Below are 16,691 nucleotides of genomic sequence, written 5' to 3' on the forward strand. Positions count from 1 at the left end.
CAAAACCTGTATCGCAAGTGCCTGGCTGAGTGAGAGCTGCCTGTGTGAACAGTGACTGACTGAATACACCCACCTTCCAAAACACAGCTACACAGAGAAGAGTCGGCCTCATCAGGTCACCCGCAGATCCCACCACCTCTCACATCAGCCTCAGAGAGCTTTATAGACGTGAATCTTACCAGCATTTTTGTCATCGATCCGTAACATATACTATTTTTCCATTTTCTTCAGTCTTTTATACTCAAATGTATTTACTTTAAAGAAAAGTGTGTTTCACTACCTTTATATTGTTACAGCAAGTGGCTGTATTTTCCAAACATACAGTAAGATCAACGGTAATTATGAAAGTTTCAAAGATCGTGAACGTAAATGCACACGAAGCTTTTGAATTGCTTTGTGCCTTGACGTTTAGCATCCCCCGAGGTAATCTTTACAAACAAGTCAGGTCTTTTTATAGTCTGTGTGTCTGAAGTGCACAAGGAAGTTGGGGACCCAAGTGACGCAGGCTTCATCGAGGGAAATAGATGGACGGCCTTGACTCCTGGACTGCAGCATGGCCTGAGCATCCGTAGAAACTCACAAAGCTCTGGATTTTCCTTGAACTCCCAAGTTTGCAGAGATGCTCTGAGAGTGAGGAAAGCCGCAATGCTGGGACACGCTGCCGATTCAGAATTTTATTTGCAGGCATCCCAGAGCGTAAAAGCCCTCAGGACAGCGTGGGCTTGGACAATGCGGTGTGTGGGGTCCACTGGCGTTACGATTCTTAACTAACCTAACGCCCCATAACTCAAGGTGGGAGGCACTCGTCAGAGATGACTGAAGTCTGAGGGTCTTGTCAGGGCTCTGATGGGCAATCCTATTTTTAAAAATCTTTGTAAATTGAAAGAGGGTGTTGAGAAGCTGTTGGCGTCCTGTCTGCCTGCTCCTAGGATGCATGTCTGCCTTCCCCGATAATGTCTACGTTGAATGCTATGAAGAAGACAATTTTATTTTCCAGCCTCCAGACTCAGGTATTTAACGACAATTGCAAATTTGCCTCCAGGCTCCAAGTCCCGTTACGGTTGGAAGACCCTACATTGCTGGCAACTCTGGGGTGATGGGCAAAGATGAGAAATCCACTCGTTCCAAAGCAACAGTAGTTTATAACGTTCCCCTGAGAAATGAGGGGAGCGACCCACGACATCACAGCAGGGGAAGATGCACGCCCCGGCAGAAGTTTCCTTTGTGGTTTTTATTAAAAAGCAAACCACACACCCACCGGCCCCTTGGAATCGGAATTGAGCTTATCCTCTTTATCTTTGGGTTTATTACTTCTTGATGCCTAAACCATCACTCAAAAGTAATGAGGTTTTACTGTAAAATTAGGTTCAAGTTGATTGGTATAGATTTTTTTAAATGAACACAGTAATTGTACTTATAAAACAGTAATTTGAAGATACTAAGATGAGTACATTTCTAATGAAATAAAAGCCAGTGGTAATGAGGACAAATGCCACGGAATTCCTGCTGAGTTGATGGATTAGCAAGCTTTCTGATTGATCATTTATAGCGTTTTGAAGATGATAATTGCAATTTTTATTGCTTATCTTTCGTACATAGTTGATATTCCCTTAATATAATTGTCCATTAGAATTCTTACGTTTTTCCTAGTTTGGCAGCATATGCACACTCAATGGGACATCCCAAGACCTCAGAATATCTGTCAGAATATTTGTATACGTGAACATGGCATTATTGTTGTTTCAAAATTATTTTTTTGTTTTACATGTTGAGCCAGTTGCTTCATCATCAAATGACTTGTTTTCACATACTTCTGTTTCTTGTATAGCAATCCATGTAAATGTGTTTTATTTTGACCCTTGGCTTGTCTACTGAAATCTCTCTCCACCTGTGTGTTCTATGTAGACTTTTCTACTGTAAAGTCATCTTGTGGATAGCTTTTTGGTCCCCAGTAGTCTCTCCTCTTACCAGTAAATTTGGTACATCGAGCAAAACAATTCACAGACAGCCGAAGACATCTTCATGTTCAGAGGTGACTACATCTATTGTTCAGTGAGGCATCTGTTGTTCTAGCTTACACACCTGCCTTCCTCCCTCTTTCTCCCACCCCTGGAAGAAAAAAATAATATTGACAAAAATGAATAGCGCTTGGACCTGGGTGTCCCCTGCGCTGAAGTTACTCAGTATGCCATTTCTTGTTTTGCTGGTAATCACCAGTCACAATTCCCCTGACCACCTCGCCTGCCTGGATGGATTTCAGGCTGACTTTTCATGACAGATCTGGAGGTTAATCGTGGAAATCACACTCTTATGGAAGAATTGATCCAACTGGCTTGAGAAAAAAATTTTTAATCTCTTCTGCAAATGTAGTCCTGGAGAGCCGCCTGCTGTTTGCTTTTGGAATTATCATTTTATTCCCTTGGGGAGGAGAGGCACCTGCTGCGTGCAGCCAGAGCGTTTAATCCACCTTCATTGCTTCTCCCAACCCACCCCCACTTTCCAGTTTCATGTAGGAAATTTTTTTTCGTGGCTAGGTGCTCACAGAATCAACAGGGGAAGGAGGTTTGGCATGACAGCTGGTTGGCATGATGGAATTGCAGCTCTCAGCAAGCACTCGCTGGGCACCATCATTCCCATCAGTCCTGCAGGAATGCATCGCATGAAATAACCACAGACTGCGGTTCCCCCAGCTGTGTTCTGTGGGGTACCCCCCCACCCCGTGTTCATTCATCTAGTTACTCATTCAGCTACTCACTCATTCATCCACTCACCCATTCACCCACTCACTTATTCACCTACTCGGTCATTCATTTGTTTGGTACATATTTACTGAGCATCTGCTTCATGCCACGTGCTGTGCTAGATGATAGAGATGCACTGGCCACGAGACATTCATGTCCCTGCCCTCCTGGAGCTTATACTCTAAAGAAGAGTCACAGCAATTAAATATATTTAATTTCAAATGTGGTGCCTGTCACATTTGAAAAGAAAGCATTTGCCATGGAGGAAGAGGCGGAGTCATTGACTTGGAGAGGACAATGCCTTGCAGAGGGCTTCCTTAGAGGGTGGTCACAGGAGTCTGCAGTGTTCGCCCCAATCATGAGTGTGAGGAGACAGAGCTGTAGTGAGAGTTCTCTCCCCATCGCCCTGTACTGAGAGCCAAGGAAAAGTGGTCTTCAAGTGCAAAGGCCCTCAGGCCCTAAGGCAGAAGCCAGCCAGGATTTTCAGAGAGCAGAAAGGAGACTGTGGGGTTGGCGCACACTTTTATTAGGAGACAGTGGGGTGCCTGCAGCCTCAGGGTTGTGCCTTCTCTGATTCCCCCACCCTCTTCTCAGTTATTTTGGTGGGAATCTTCGCCCTTACTCCACAGGTGCGCCATGACCCAAAGTTGCTCCTTGACCCAATCTTTTCAGATCTTTTCTGTCGGCGTCTCTTGTTTCAAACCCAAACCAAGAAAAACTAGGCGCCTCTGATCATTGATGAGATTTGACTGTTGAAAATTTTAGGAAATGATTGAGAGGCCCCAATGTTTGTGTCACTCTACTGGGCACCTGCTGGCGCCTTGCTGGGTTCTCCTGGCAATGGTTGCTTGAGCACAGCAGGCCGGTCTTCTCTATTTCAGGGTCAAGCACTTGCTCAAGCTCACACCAGTGTGTGGAGGGGCTGGCGCCACAACTCCAGCCTTCTGACTCCCTTGCTGGCTATTTCTTTATCGTATGGGCTGCCCTTTGGGATGAAGTCCTGCCACGTGGGCGCTTCAAAGTCACATGCCAAGCAGTGGGAGTAGTCCCTGCAGGGGATTGGCTCCAGCCTGTGATTTACACGTTTATTTTAAGGGTGATGGATCCCTGATGCAAGTGGCTACTTCGGAGGAGTTAAACTTCGTTTTTCAATATTCACTCTAATGTGGTCGCAAATGTTGTATGTTACACGAAACCTTTAGTGTTTCCTTTAACCTTTACCGGCACCATGAGGAGGGCAAAGCAAGTGTTATCACCCCATTTTGTAGATGTGGAAAATGGGTCAGGTTATTGCCCAATTTCTCACCACTGGTCCTGGGACTGAGGTCCGAGGAGGTCAGGACTGTGATGATGTGGCAGAGGACCTACGTGTGCCTTCTGCCCCCACCGTCTTGATGGGGGCCCCTTCTCTGCCTGCTGTGTGGGCTGGAACCCCAGGCTTGGTTATCAGGGAAGCGGTACCCACGGGAAATTGCGTGCCTGTGCCAGCCCTCGCCGGCAGATGGCAGTAAAACCTCTCGTTTTTATAAATTCAGGCATTTCATCTATTGGGACGAGCCGGGTGTCACCTGCTGGCCACTTCCCATCTGCTGTCTGTTTTTGTTGACAAAGTTTTATTGGAACATCCATGCCTGTTCCTTAAATATTAACGACGGTTGCTTTCAAGCTCCAGGCTGTGGAGCTGGATGGTTTCGTGAGACCCTAAGGTGGTCAGAACCTATACTTAGTACGGGTCCGTCACACACAGTCGGCTGCCCGTCAGTGTCACACGGGGGCTGCCAGCAACCTTGTCTCTTGCCTTCCTGATTCCTTCATTTTTCTTAGTTTGGAATCTAAACTTGAAGTAATAAAGGCAACATGGATTTTAAGAAATGCTCCTTTACTGCAAAATAGCCTCAGTCCGCTCTTGCCTGATTTCTGTTGAGGCTTCCCAACCAGAGTGTTCTCATCAAAAGCAACCGTGGTCCTGAGCCCCTCCCCTTTCTCCTCAATACCTGGCTATCGGGGTTGATGAAGACAATTAAGTAGGAAAATCACTGCTCGCGGCCTGATTATAGTTCCCTGCAAAGGCCCATGCAAATGATATGTTAATCATGCAAATGACATGTTAATCTGCTGCCTCGTATTTGCACACCACTGTGAGTAGCCTCTGGGGGGCAAGAAGGCCTGTATTGTAGCTTGTTTATTTCTGTTCCATAGAAACTCGTTACTAGCCAATGTGATCTTGGGCTTTCTTGAAATATAACTGCATTTTCTTTTTTTTTTTCATTCTTTTTGGAAAAGATGTCACCAGCCCTCTGAAGCTGCATCGAACAGAGACTTTTCCCGCCTTCCGATCCGAGCACTGACAGGAGCTGCAAGAGTCTGTGACATTGTGATGTGTCGGCCTCGGGGGGCCCAGTGAGCCCGGTGGTTGCGGATGGCAGCGAGGGATGCCACGCGGAGGGCCAGCGTCGGGCCCGGCCAGCCGTGGGCACCGAGGAATTCCGCAAACCAATATTTGTTTCTTTTCTCTTTTCCTTTCTTCTTTTTTTACATCTCAGTGTGATTGACAGCTGTCCTGTAGGCATCGGCGTGGCGTCCCTCTGCAGCTGGACAGAAAGGAGTCGATGCCGCAGAATGATTTTTCTATTGTAGATACCGTGTCTCTCACGCTGCTCGGAGCCTGTCCTTTTGTGGTCCTTGTGATTTTCCTCTGAGCGTTTCGATTGTGTGATGATAGTCAGTCCTGACAATAAAATGGCTCTTCATTATTTGTTATCGGTTTATACTGTTTTCCTCGGTTATTCATAGGACGATTCTGGTTAACTGGAAATCGTATTTTAATATAACATTTTATCATCAGTCAGTTAAATCAATGCCTTGCCGCCCTCTTGCCTGTTGTGTTAAGGGTGACTTTTCAAAGGACAATGTAGGATTGTTGAGGTTACAGTTTCTCTTGCATGGGCCCTTCCCCATCCCTTTTGAAAAGCCCTCCTTTGATTTGGAGAACCTTCAGCAAACATCTGAAAATTAAAACTCATTCTTTGCCTGGAAGGGCTTTGGCAGTGTAGCTTTCTTGAGAGCCTGGCACTTCTGAAGCTACGGCGTGGCCCGGCCCTAGCTTCGCTCTCGTTGCATCCCAAAGCCCACAGGATCGGAGTTAGTCGGGATTTCCGAGGACACTCATGGATATGTCAGGGTGTGCAGGAAATCATCCTGTTACCCTCTGGGCTCTTCTAGGCTGGCAAATCATCATCATCAAAAAAATAAATAAATAAAATCAATTAGCCAGACAGATAATAAGAGGAAAAAAATTTCAAAAAGTTTAATAATCACATGTCTACCCCCTGTATTTATGGGAGAGGCCCCACATGACTGACAGCCCGTGTGGCGTCACACGCCCATCTTGAATAGCTTAGCCACACACAGAAGGACCTGGGGGACTGGGGGGGATGCAAGGGTCACTAGGGTGCTTCCCAGGGAAGGCACAGTAGACAAAAGGGTGCAGATTTAAGTCCTGCCTTCTCGTGAAAGTCTATGCGGACCCTTAGGTCTTCCCGGTACAGCGAGGGAGATGCCCTAACAGAGAAAGGTCTTTTTCAAAAGCAGCCTCCGCCCAGAAATCTGGACCCCTTCCATAGTCTCAACCCTTCACCCTTTTGCAGTGGCCTTTTTTCTCCCCTCCAGCTAGCATGTTTTTCTCACGGGTTGCGAAGTATTGGGGGATGAGGGTTGAATTAGCTAAGAACTAATTAGTGGGTTTAGGATATAGAAATGATTTAGTGCTAATGACTTCGCTGGAATGCATTTGCGTTCTGTGTTCTCTGAAGCTACTCTTCACACCACGTTAGCTCATCCTGCTTCTCCCAGGGGTGTTCATATTCACCTTTTAAAGTTTTGGTTTGCCACGCACATTTGATAATTCTCTCCCTGTTTACTTTCCCGACTCTCTGGCCTTATGTTATTTCCTTTCTCTTCTAAAACTATCTCACAAAAGGTTCTGATTCTCAGGGCACTGACAACCAACGTGGGGGATTAAGTTGAAGAAGTAGATAAAGGAAATGGAATTAAAGAAATAATTGTAATTTTAATCAAGTCAAAATTACTGAGGCAAGTCTAAAGCTAATGAGTATATAAAGAAATGTTGCTGCATGTACTTAACTACGTTATACAAGAAGAGCCACTCTTCAAACTTTCCAGGAAAGGAACATATTGACAATAGAGCTAGAATTCTATTAGGTGATGCCAACAGATTCTATTTATTGCTGGACAAGCACCATCTCTGTGCTTTCCTTGCATTGTTGCTTTATCGCCACAACAGCTCCTTCAGGGAAGTATATTGACTGTTTCTACTTTGCAGATGGGGAAACTGAGGCTCAGAGAGTTTGAATAATCTAGTGTGCCCAAGATCCCTCAGTTCTGTTGAAAGGTAAACTGAGAAACATTAAAATGTTTTACAGGGGCCTCCCTGGTGGTGCTAGGGGTTAAGCACCACACTATGAAGCTGTCTGCAGCCTCTGCAGCATGAGTTCGATCCCCGGCCGGCCAGGGAGCAACCCACATGGTGCAGCAGACCTCTCCTGACTCCCTGCTGCTCCCCTCAGCAGTGTGTTTCAGTGGATCCGCCTGTTCTGTTCCCCACTCTGTCTCTGGTGAATCCTCTCACCCACCCACACCTCTGGCCTGTACCCCAGTTCTTGTATGCATAAATAAATAAATCTTTAAAAAAATAAAATAAAATGTTTTTCAGGATTGGGCATTGAATCTGGAGCATCCAACCAAAGGTGGCTATGGCTGTTCCTCGGACACCAGCTGGGGGAGGGTTTCTATGGAGACCAGGTGACAGCAAAGCAAGGAAATGATTTGATTGGCCATAGTTGAAGCAGTTGCCTTATTTGGGAAAGCCTGGCTGGTTTTCTGCTTGTGATTGATTGATCTTCAATTGCGTTTTCTCTGATTTGAGTGCAGTGAGTCTGCCTGAGGTTTTGGATGCTAGGGACATACCAGCATCTGATCAGCACCTCATTTATTTAATTACTTTAATAGCTGCTAAATGGGAGACTCACCTTTGAAGCCAGCTTTGATCCCTCAGCTTGCTGTGTAGATCTTTAACCCAGGCTACTTTAGGGGGCAGCAACTTTTTCATTAAAGACCCAGAAGATACATATTTTAGGCTTTAGGGTCCATATGGTCTCTGGTGCTGTCGTGGTGCAAAAGCAAACATACCCAGTACATCAGCAGAAAGACTGAGCTGAGTGCCAATAAAACTTTATTTACAAAAGCAAGTGGGAGGCTGGCCTTATCCCCTGAGTCCTTACCAGTGCCTGGCTCGAGATCACAAGAACCTCACCTCGGCCAGCACGACAGTGAAGCACAGAGGATGCTGGGATAAGATTGCTGGTCAGATTCTAAGCTGGTTCCTGCCCTCCGGCATATGGCCTGTGACCTTTGGGGTGATCTCTGCTGCAATCCTTTGTGTCACTATGAGACCAAATCACTGGTATCTTACCTGTTTCCTACAAAGTAGCCTCTTAATTCTCATATCTATAAATTGTCTGGACCCAATCCATAGGGAGTCACATGACCTTGGGTCTTGTTATACAATCTCCCAGGGCAAGGGTGAAGCCCCGCCCCCAAAATAAAAGAACCTCAAACACTCTCTTTGATTAGTTTCAGGGATTTGTTACAAACAATGAGATTTTAAAATGCTAGAACCTCTAGTCTTAACTAGAGGATAATAATAAATAAAGGGAAATGCATTTCCTTTTTCTTTCTCTGATGCCTAACCCAAGTGGGTGGATACACACGCATGAGGAAGGGGGAGAATCACAAGCTGCAGTGGATTTGTGTATGGTTCAGATTCGAGTCTAAACCATTTGCACCAACACTGCGCTGCAAGGTGGAGTCTGACTCTGGAGATTTTCCTGGACATGACCATTGCTTCTGTTTCAACCACACAGTGGGCCTCCCCGGTGGCCAGTGGTTGAGTGCTGGCTTGCGAAGCTGCCCGCAGCCTCTGCAGTGCTGGTTCGATCCCCGGCCACCGGGTGAGGGTCCCGCATGGCGCGACAGACCTCTCCTGCCGCCCGCTGCTCCCCTCAGCAGTGGACTTTGTCGGTCTGCCTGTTCTGCTCTCTTCTCTGGCTCTGGTGGGTTCTCTCATCCTCCCGCGCTTCTGACTGTACCCAGTGCTTGTATAAATAAATAAATCTTAAAAACAAAACAAAACCACACAGTAAGAAAAGTGATGTTCCCCTGGAGAGGGAGTGGGGGGCGGGGGAGGAACCACCAACACCCCAGCACCTGCCATCACACGCCTGAGCCCCAGGTGCCAAGTATTGAAGCGAATTGTTCAGATAACAAAGGAAAAAGAGAAAACGGACATTTGCACAAAGAAACATTTAATGATTTCTTTGGGGGATGGTCTTGACTCTTGGGAGGAGACAGTGCACCAGCCATTAGCAAAATCTACTTCTATACATGCACTTTCAGCTTCCCTCGAGATGGGATGCTCACGGCTTCCCCTTCCCGGGAGGCCTTTGGTTCTCGTAGAGGTCAGAGGTCAGGCTTCATTTTCTGATAAAAGCCAACAGTTGGCTGGCTTCAAAGCCAGCTCATTGCCTCCATCTATGGAGCCTGATCCGCAAGGGCGGGCCTCATGGGAACCCTTCGCAGCCTCTCCCCGCCCATGGCGCCCACCCTGCGTTTGCAGGCATCCGACACTCCTGGGGGTGCTGCTCAGGAGCCCTGGGGTGGGGCCACAAGCCCTTCGGTGTCCTGGTATAAAATCCCACTCCCAGAAACCTGGAGACAGGCACCGAGAGGGGTTCCCGCCCCTGAGAACCGGCCCCGGGAGGCGATCACCTGGGCTGGGCGCCGGGCTCTGTGCGCCTAGGTGGCAGCTCCGGGGTGGGCTCCGCCCGGCATTTTCAGCGGCTCTGCAATATTTTCTTTGTTGCCATAACAACTAACTAATAAGGAGGCCCAGTTTGACCTGCTTTGTTTCTCCGCGATGCCTGAAGTGCCGGGGCTTCCCACAGCGCTCCCTGGGCTAGGAAAAGCCAGCCAGGAGCTGCTCGGGACGCAGGGCACACGCTGCAGTGGCGTGAGGGCAGGAGCGAACCCCAGGCCGGGGCAGGGAATGAGCGAGGAGCTGCAGCCCCCCGGCCTCCCCTCCACAGGCGCCAGTCCCTGTTGCAATGCAGGGCCCCTGAAGACTTGCCTCGTCCTCCTTAGAGCTGGGGTTGCTTGAGTGGATGGACAGATTTTGGAGATGGGTCGGTTGGTGTTTTGCCTGGAGCTCCTAGAACAGCGCTGCTCCTTTGTGTGTGTCTGTGTGGTCTTTGTTTGCTCACTTACATGGGAGCCCCTAAGGTAAAAGGTTGGTGGTGGGGGCACAAAATCCCAGTTGGAATCTTAAGAGGCCAGGGACCCATTTGCTTGTTTCCTGGGTAAGTGGTGACCGTCTCTAGGCCCAAGCAGTGAGGACCCCTGGAAGGCCTTTCTGGAAAGGCCTGCACACTCTGCCCAGCATGGCCTACTCGCTGTCACTGTCCCCGAAGCTTTCCTGGGGCACAGTCAGGCCCACTGGACCAGGCACGAGCTGTGGCTGCTGTGGTGAGGCAGCCTTGGAGTTGGGCAGCTTCTGGGGAGTGGGGCTCCCCAAGCATCCTGTCCCTCCACGGGACAGGTTTGCTGGGTCCTGCCCTACCTGAGCCTGCCTTCAAGGACCAGCTGGGCATCCAGGTCCTGACTGCTTGTTTGTCCTCAGCATTGCAGGGAAGGGAATGTTCTCCTGGGAGGGATGCTTGTCCCCTCGTCCTCACCTATGCCCTCCCGTTGCGAAGATCATGGGTTCTGTGGTGCCTTTGCCGAGAGTTGTTGGCTCCTGCAAGAGCCAAACTTCCTTCAACCCAGCATCTCAGAGGTCCTTCCTGAGACCCCTGCAGCAGAGGGAGCCGCTCCTGAGCTCTCAAAGTGCTGGGGACGGCCCTGCATGGCGCGCATCGCGGGTGGGATGCGTTCGTGGGGTGCCTGCCTTCTCCATCCTCTCTGGCCCCCTGTGGGCAGGTGCTGTATCAATTTAGCTTAGCTTTGTGCCCTCAGCACCAGACAAGACACCTGGTTGACATGGCAGGTGCTTAATCAATATTCATTCCATCAGTTAAGTATTGGAAAGTGAGGTGTCAGTCAATACCCCATTAATCATGGCCGAGGGTAAGATCGGGTCTACCTCGGAGGAGGGGGACAGAATAGGGAAAAGGGCAGGAGTCAGGCTCCTGCCATCCCTGTGAGGATGGTGACCCCTGAGGCCACATTTGACTTATACAGGTGTGGTCCCCAAACTGTGTGTCCTGGGGTGCTCCGGTGAACTTGCGGAGGTCTATGGGGTACAGGAAAGTTTTGTAGGCAGAAGCGACACTCCATGAGCATTGGGCCTTTGGGAGCCACAGGCTGGAGGCTGTTCAGTTTCCATAACAGGTGAAGCCAATGTCATTTTTATGAAATTGGGCCTCTGGCAGCTGCGCTGATGGAAAGCAGCAGCATTCTGAAGATCCACGTGGCCCAGGAAGGGAGGGAGTTGGTGGGTGTCTGGAATGATGCCCCGGGCGGAGGAGCTTCCGTGCCCCGTAGATACACACATCCCCTTGGCGAGAAATTGTGGTTTGTTACAGATGCTACTTTTCTTTGTATTTAGGTTTTTTTTTTTTTTTTTTTAATGGCTACTTATTTGGTGGGACATAAAGGTTGAAGTTGCTGGCGCCCAACAATTTGATACCTGGAATGGCTAGGTGTTTCTCTTGGCATCAGGATGCTATGAAAAAAATCCCTGAGCCTCTCAGAACACTGGGAAGAGGAAATGTGAGAAGCTGTGTCTGGCCTGTGCTCTGTTCTTCAATGGCCTCTCATCCCAGCTACAGGGCGTGAGCTCTAGTCCTGTGCCTCGTGTCTGGGAAGAGGGATTTCCCCTACTCACCTGCGTCCTTCCGAGGCTGGCAGAGCAAGCTAATTAACACGAGACAGATAAGTAAGAGAAAGAACAAATTTAATTACACACATTCTAAAGCCAGAGGGGTAAAGTGAGGGTATATATCCCAAGCTAAGGAACAGGATTGGGACCTGGGGCTTCCAGGGGAGAGGAAAGATGCTCCCATGATGAGATGAGGGAGCCTCATGTCACAAAGACCAGCTGCTTTGTAATTAGCTGTGTGCCCGCCACGTAGATTTGCCAATAGAATGGTAATTTCTGGTAAAAATCCTAATGCCCCCATTTTCATTCTCCTAGGTAGTTAAGGGAGTGGTAAATGTTTCCTATGAACCTATTGCCCTTCAAATGACCATAGCTTGACATCAGCCATGTGCCAATGTGACACGTCTGAGGGAGGCCTGTTCTGAATGTCTGAATCCTCCACTGTGTGCCAGGTGCCCATGCTCTGCTTAATGCTCTGCTTCTGCTGCCATCGTGAAATGTTTACTACTTTTATCTTTGAACTTGTGTTTGCAAGGAAAGTCAGACAGGACTAGGGGGCTCCTGTTGAGCTAAGGAGACACCTGTGGTGGGAGTGTCCCTAGGCTCATCATCTCATCTGGGAAGAGGGATTTGCTCTTCCTAGACTCCTTGCTGGTGATGGAGGATAAGAAAAGGACATCACTGGCCTGTAGCACCCCTGATGCCCCATGAGCACAGAATTCCAGAGAACCCACGATGCATGGGACTCAGACCCAGAGCATGGACTAGTGTCACATCTCCCGGGAGTCAACAGGGGTCTTGACAGCCCCGAGAGTCTCTCCCTTGGAACCAGAACTTGTTTTAAATGTAGAAAATGTAGAAAAAATGTTTCTAGAAATATTGTTCTCAGAAACTAAAAAAACAAAAACGCCCATTCATCGTATCTTTTCCCTCTTCACCTGCTTTCTGTGTATGACAAAGAAGGAAAAGGACAGCCCCGGATTCACATCTTCCTGACTTACCGGTGAGTACAAGCTAGTCTGTGCCGTGTAAAGAAGTAAGTTATTAAGTTTCATGCAGCGTTTCGGTTGTTCTGCCAAGAGCAACACACACATGCAGCCACCAGCTATGAAGTCCACAAGGTGTGTCACTTCGGTGACTCAACTTGTGAATTAAAAATGTTCTCACGTTGATGTTTAAAAGGGCCATGGTGCAGTGGCAGGGAGATCCATGCTGGCACTTTTACATTTAAATTTTTCTGTACTTACAATGACATTAATAGCAGATAAACATCACAAGGAAAAGCTGAGAGAGTAAAGCAAAAAAAAAAAAAAAAAATCACTGGACATTGTAGTTCTTTGGGGGCTCCTGTTCCCTGCCTCTCCAATGAGGACCTCTGCACTTCCCTGCTAGGCTGGGCCTCACTAATTTTGCAGCGGGTCCTGGGCAGCCCTGCTGACTAAAGAGAAAGCAAGCTGAGCAGGACTGAGGATTAGGTCTGGGTTGACTTTTCCTGCCTCCGTAAGTGTCTCCCACCCAGAACTGCTGCTCACCTTTAGCCTGGCCGTCCAGGCATCTCATAATTGACCTGGACTGTCTCTGCCCAGGACCAGCCACACCTTTCCTATTTTAAGCAAATGCCCCAAGCCAGTCACAGTGATTGCACAGAGTTAAATACTGCAGAATTATTTTCCTCATCACTGAATTCCTTTCAAAGTTGTACCATCAGAACAAAGAAAGAAAGAGAAGCATTTGGTTATCAAAGGCAGCCAGCCCCCAAATTTACCTTGCTTTAGCTGTCATGTAAATTTACAGCCAGAGGCCTAGCTGGATGGCTTTGAAGATAAAGATCACAGTGCAGTCCTAGAGAGGCTTCAATAGGGTTTCTGATGATCCTGTGATTTACTTGGAGAAGGAAGAAAAGAGCAGAGAACAATAGGAAGAACTCAGCTCTGCTGGCACAAAAGCCCAGTATCTAATTCTGGCCCTCTCACTGCCTGGAGGAAATGTCCTCAATGTGGAAGGGGTCAGATCGGGCTAGACTGGGATTCCCCCCAGAGATGCCAATACTGGTTCCTGGGGAAAAAAAAAAAGTTCTGTTCTTCAGTGAATTTTTGGTAAGTGTCGAGTTGAACCCTTTGCTTTGCAGAGTGCTTGGAGCCTTTCACTTAGTAAACAGAATGCAGTGGGCGAGGGCAGACTGTGGGCTGCAGAGTTTTGTTGCAAACTGACCTAGGCCACTTTGGCTGCTGGATGTTAAGGGATCAACAGCTTCCGGTGATTAAAGGCAGGTGGGGGTAGGTCTCCTAACCCTCAAAAGGGCCATTGATAGTTGTTTCAATGCCTTTGCACCAGATGCTTGCCAGCGGGTTTTAGCCAGCAGGCTCAAAGACAGTGGAGTGGCCCGAGAGGTGAGTTCCCTGTATTTTTAGCTGTTGCATTGTGGTGTTAGGGGGAAAAGGATGTCCTAAAGCTAATTCTATACAGGTTTTGTGGACTCAGCCCCCACTCCAGACCAAAGCCAAAAGACAAGCGCAGTTTCTTCACGTGTCTATAGGCTCCATGTGCCTCCTCCAGGTCTCCTTCTGGCTCCATCCTGCTTCCTTCCTCAGTCTCCTCTGCAGCTTCTTCTCTCCCTGCTCAGCTCCACCCTCCCTTGGGTGGGGCAGGGAACCTGGAACCTCCCCCTTTCCTGGGGACCCTCCTGTTACAGTGGGAAATGTTTCCCTGAGGCATATGGGGCAATGAACTAGCAGCAATGTTCAGCTAAGTTTCTAGGGGGATGTGGGAATCAATTGAACAAAGGACTGGTTGGGAATCCTAAGCTTGCAGGGTATCATTTTGCAGGGCGAAGGTTTTGGGGACCCCCCCACCAGAGTCTTTGATCCTAAAAGGGTTGAGGATGTCTTCTGTGTTTCTGGCTCTCTCATAAATTCTTGAATTCCATGAATTCATGTTCACCAAGAGCAACCTCCTCTAATGTTATGAGGAAGCTCATTCCCTAACAGGGAATCAAAACTAATGCCGTATGAAAAAGAAGGTGCCCAGGGACCCCAGACTGTTAAAAGGTTCATTCTAAAGGTCTGTGTCTCCTGTGCACAAGAAAAACAAAACAAAACAAAGAAAGCAGATTCTTAGGATGCTTGGAGATTTTAATTGGAGAGAAGTTCAAAGGGTATAGAGAGAGAAGAAAGGTTTTCAAATGACACACTCAGAATCCCCACCCTCTCGTGGGCAAACACCAGGCAAGGCCAGAGCTGCAGATTTGCCCCGTGAATCTGAAAAGGAACCGCTAATCAAATGAAATCTTTCCTGTTTCCTGCTAAAAGAGTCACAGGTCTGGTGTAGTAAATAATGTAAAGTAAATGCAAACAACAAGTTTTGCCTCTCCAAAGCCTATCTCGATGAGATTACCTAAAGGAGGTTACATTTTAACAAGGCCAGAGAGCCTCCAGGCTGATAGATTGATCTCCCCGAGCATCCTTGAACATCTGTCTTTTGTCACAAACTTTTGTGCTTAGTGACCAATGTTATCAATATGAGATGGCTCTGTAGAAAAGAAACCCTTTGTCCCTAGGCTGGTGCTCAGGCCTTACAGGACGACCCAGGTCTGGGGCCTCATGCATGAGTAATAAAGCTTTCCTGACCTCACCATTCCTGAAGTACCGCTTGGTCTTCCCCTGCCTGGGTAAAAGGCTAGAATTTATTTCTGCAACAAATTGGGCTGGAGTCTAGGAGCCAGACCCCTACAGCTCAGTCCTTGTCTCACTCAGGAGGAAAGAATTCAATGATGAGATCAGGATTAGGCAGAGCAGGTGAGAAATCTATAGTTGGAGAAGGACAGGAAAGCTCTGAGCAGAGAGGGGTCCTGGCAGGTTGCTGCTGAGGGGGCAATAGGCAAGAGCTTATATGCTTTATTTAAAATTCCTCTCACCACCCCCTGCACCTTTGGCCTGTACCCCCGTTCTTGTATGCGTAAATAAATAAATCTTAAAAAAAATGAGGGGCTGGTGATGACTCTGTGTTTTGTCCTTTTTGGATTGGCGAGGTTCCATGATGGGTTCCCCTCGGGCTGGTTCTGGTCATCGTCATCAGCTGGGGCTGGGGGGGTGGTCCTTATCCAGATGCCATCTGGTTCTCAGAATGTCCAAACAGTGCCAATTTGGGCCAATACAGGTATTGCTCCGGGGGTGGGTCAACCTATAGAAGGTCCCGTTTCAACCTGTTCCAGGATGTTATCTCAAGGCTGAGGGCCCTCGTGACCCTGGCTAGCTGCCAACACAGCAGACTTACTTTCTCCCTCACCAGCAGCATCTGTTACAGGGCAGGGAGAGGGGCACCCCAGAACCCCCAAACCTGCCGGCTCTAAATAGTTTCTTCCATCTGCCTCATCAAGTCAAAACATGTAAGACCTTTCATGAAAAGGAAGTTTAACAGAATTAGTGTGTAATACAGACAAGGCAAATAATACAGTTTCCAAATCAAGCACCCGAAGTTACCCGTCCCCTCGAGGGTCAAAGTCCACCCAAGCGGGATTGGCCCAAAGCAAGGCCCGAAAGCTGCCCCAAGTCTAAAGCACTTCGGGCGGGGAGCCATGGAAAAGGGTCAGAAACAGCCCAGACAAGTCTGGGAGGAAAAGAGCAAAATCAAAACCAAGATAAAAGCTGCCATGGTCACCTCCCCCCGGGTCTCTCACCCACGTCTGTTCCAACTGTTATAGAACAGGGAGAGGGGCAGCCCAAGCCCCGCAAACCTGCCTATTCTAAATGGGTTCTGCCATCCGCCGCATCAACACTAAACATAGGAGACTTTAAGGGGAAGGAACTTTAATAAAACTAGGAAACAATACAGGTAAGGCAAAGAGTCTAGTTTCTAAATGAAGCACCCAAAGTGACCCGTCCCCTCGTGGGTAAAACTCCATCCATATGGGATCGGCCCAGAGCAAGGCCCCAAAGCCTGCCACAAGTCTAAAGCATCTTCCAGTGGGGACCCTCAGAAAAGGGTCACAAACAACCAGA

The 16,691-nt window shown here is 48.3% G+C and overlaps 1 protein-coding gene across 1 annotated transcript in view; it reads left to right on the forward strand.

The window, feature by feature from the left end:
* DOK5 (docking protein 5) overlaps positions 1 to 5,920 on the forward strand; it is a 105,791-nt gene extending 99,871 nt beyond the window's left edge. Inside the window, exon 8 of the mRNA XM_037500655.2 lies at positions 5,025 to 5,920. Coding sequence (XP_037356552.1) covers positions 5,025 to 5,089 — 65 coding nt within the window. The 3' untranslated portion in view covers positions 5,090 to 5,920. The remainder of the gene's footprint in view (positions 1 to 5,024) is intronic.
* The last annotated feature ends 10,771 nt before the right edge of the window (positions 5,921 to 16,691 follow it).

This window comes from Talpa occidentalis, unplaced genomic scaffold (genome assembly GCF_014898055.3).
Source record: "Talpa occidentalis isolate TD23 unplaced genomic scaffold, MPIMG_talOcc4v2.1 talOcc4.10, whole genome shotgun sequence".
Classification (NCBI taxonomy): domain Eukaryota; kingdom Metazoa; phylum Chordata; class Mammalia; order Eulipotyphla; family Talpidae; genus Talpa; species Talpa occidentalis.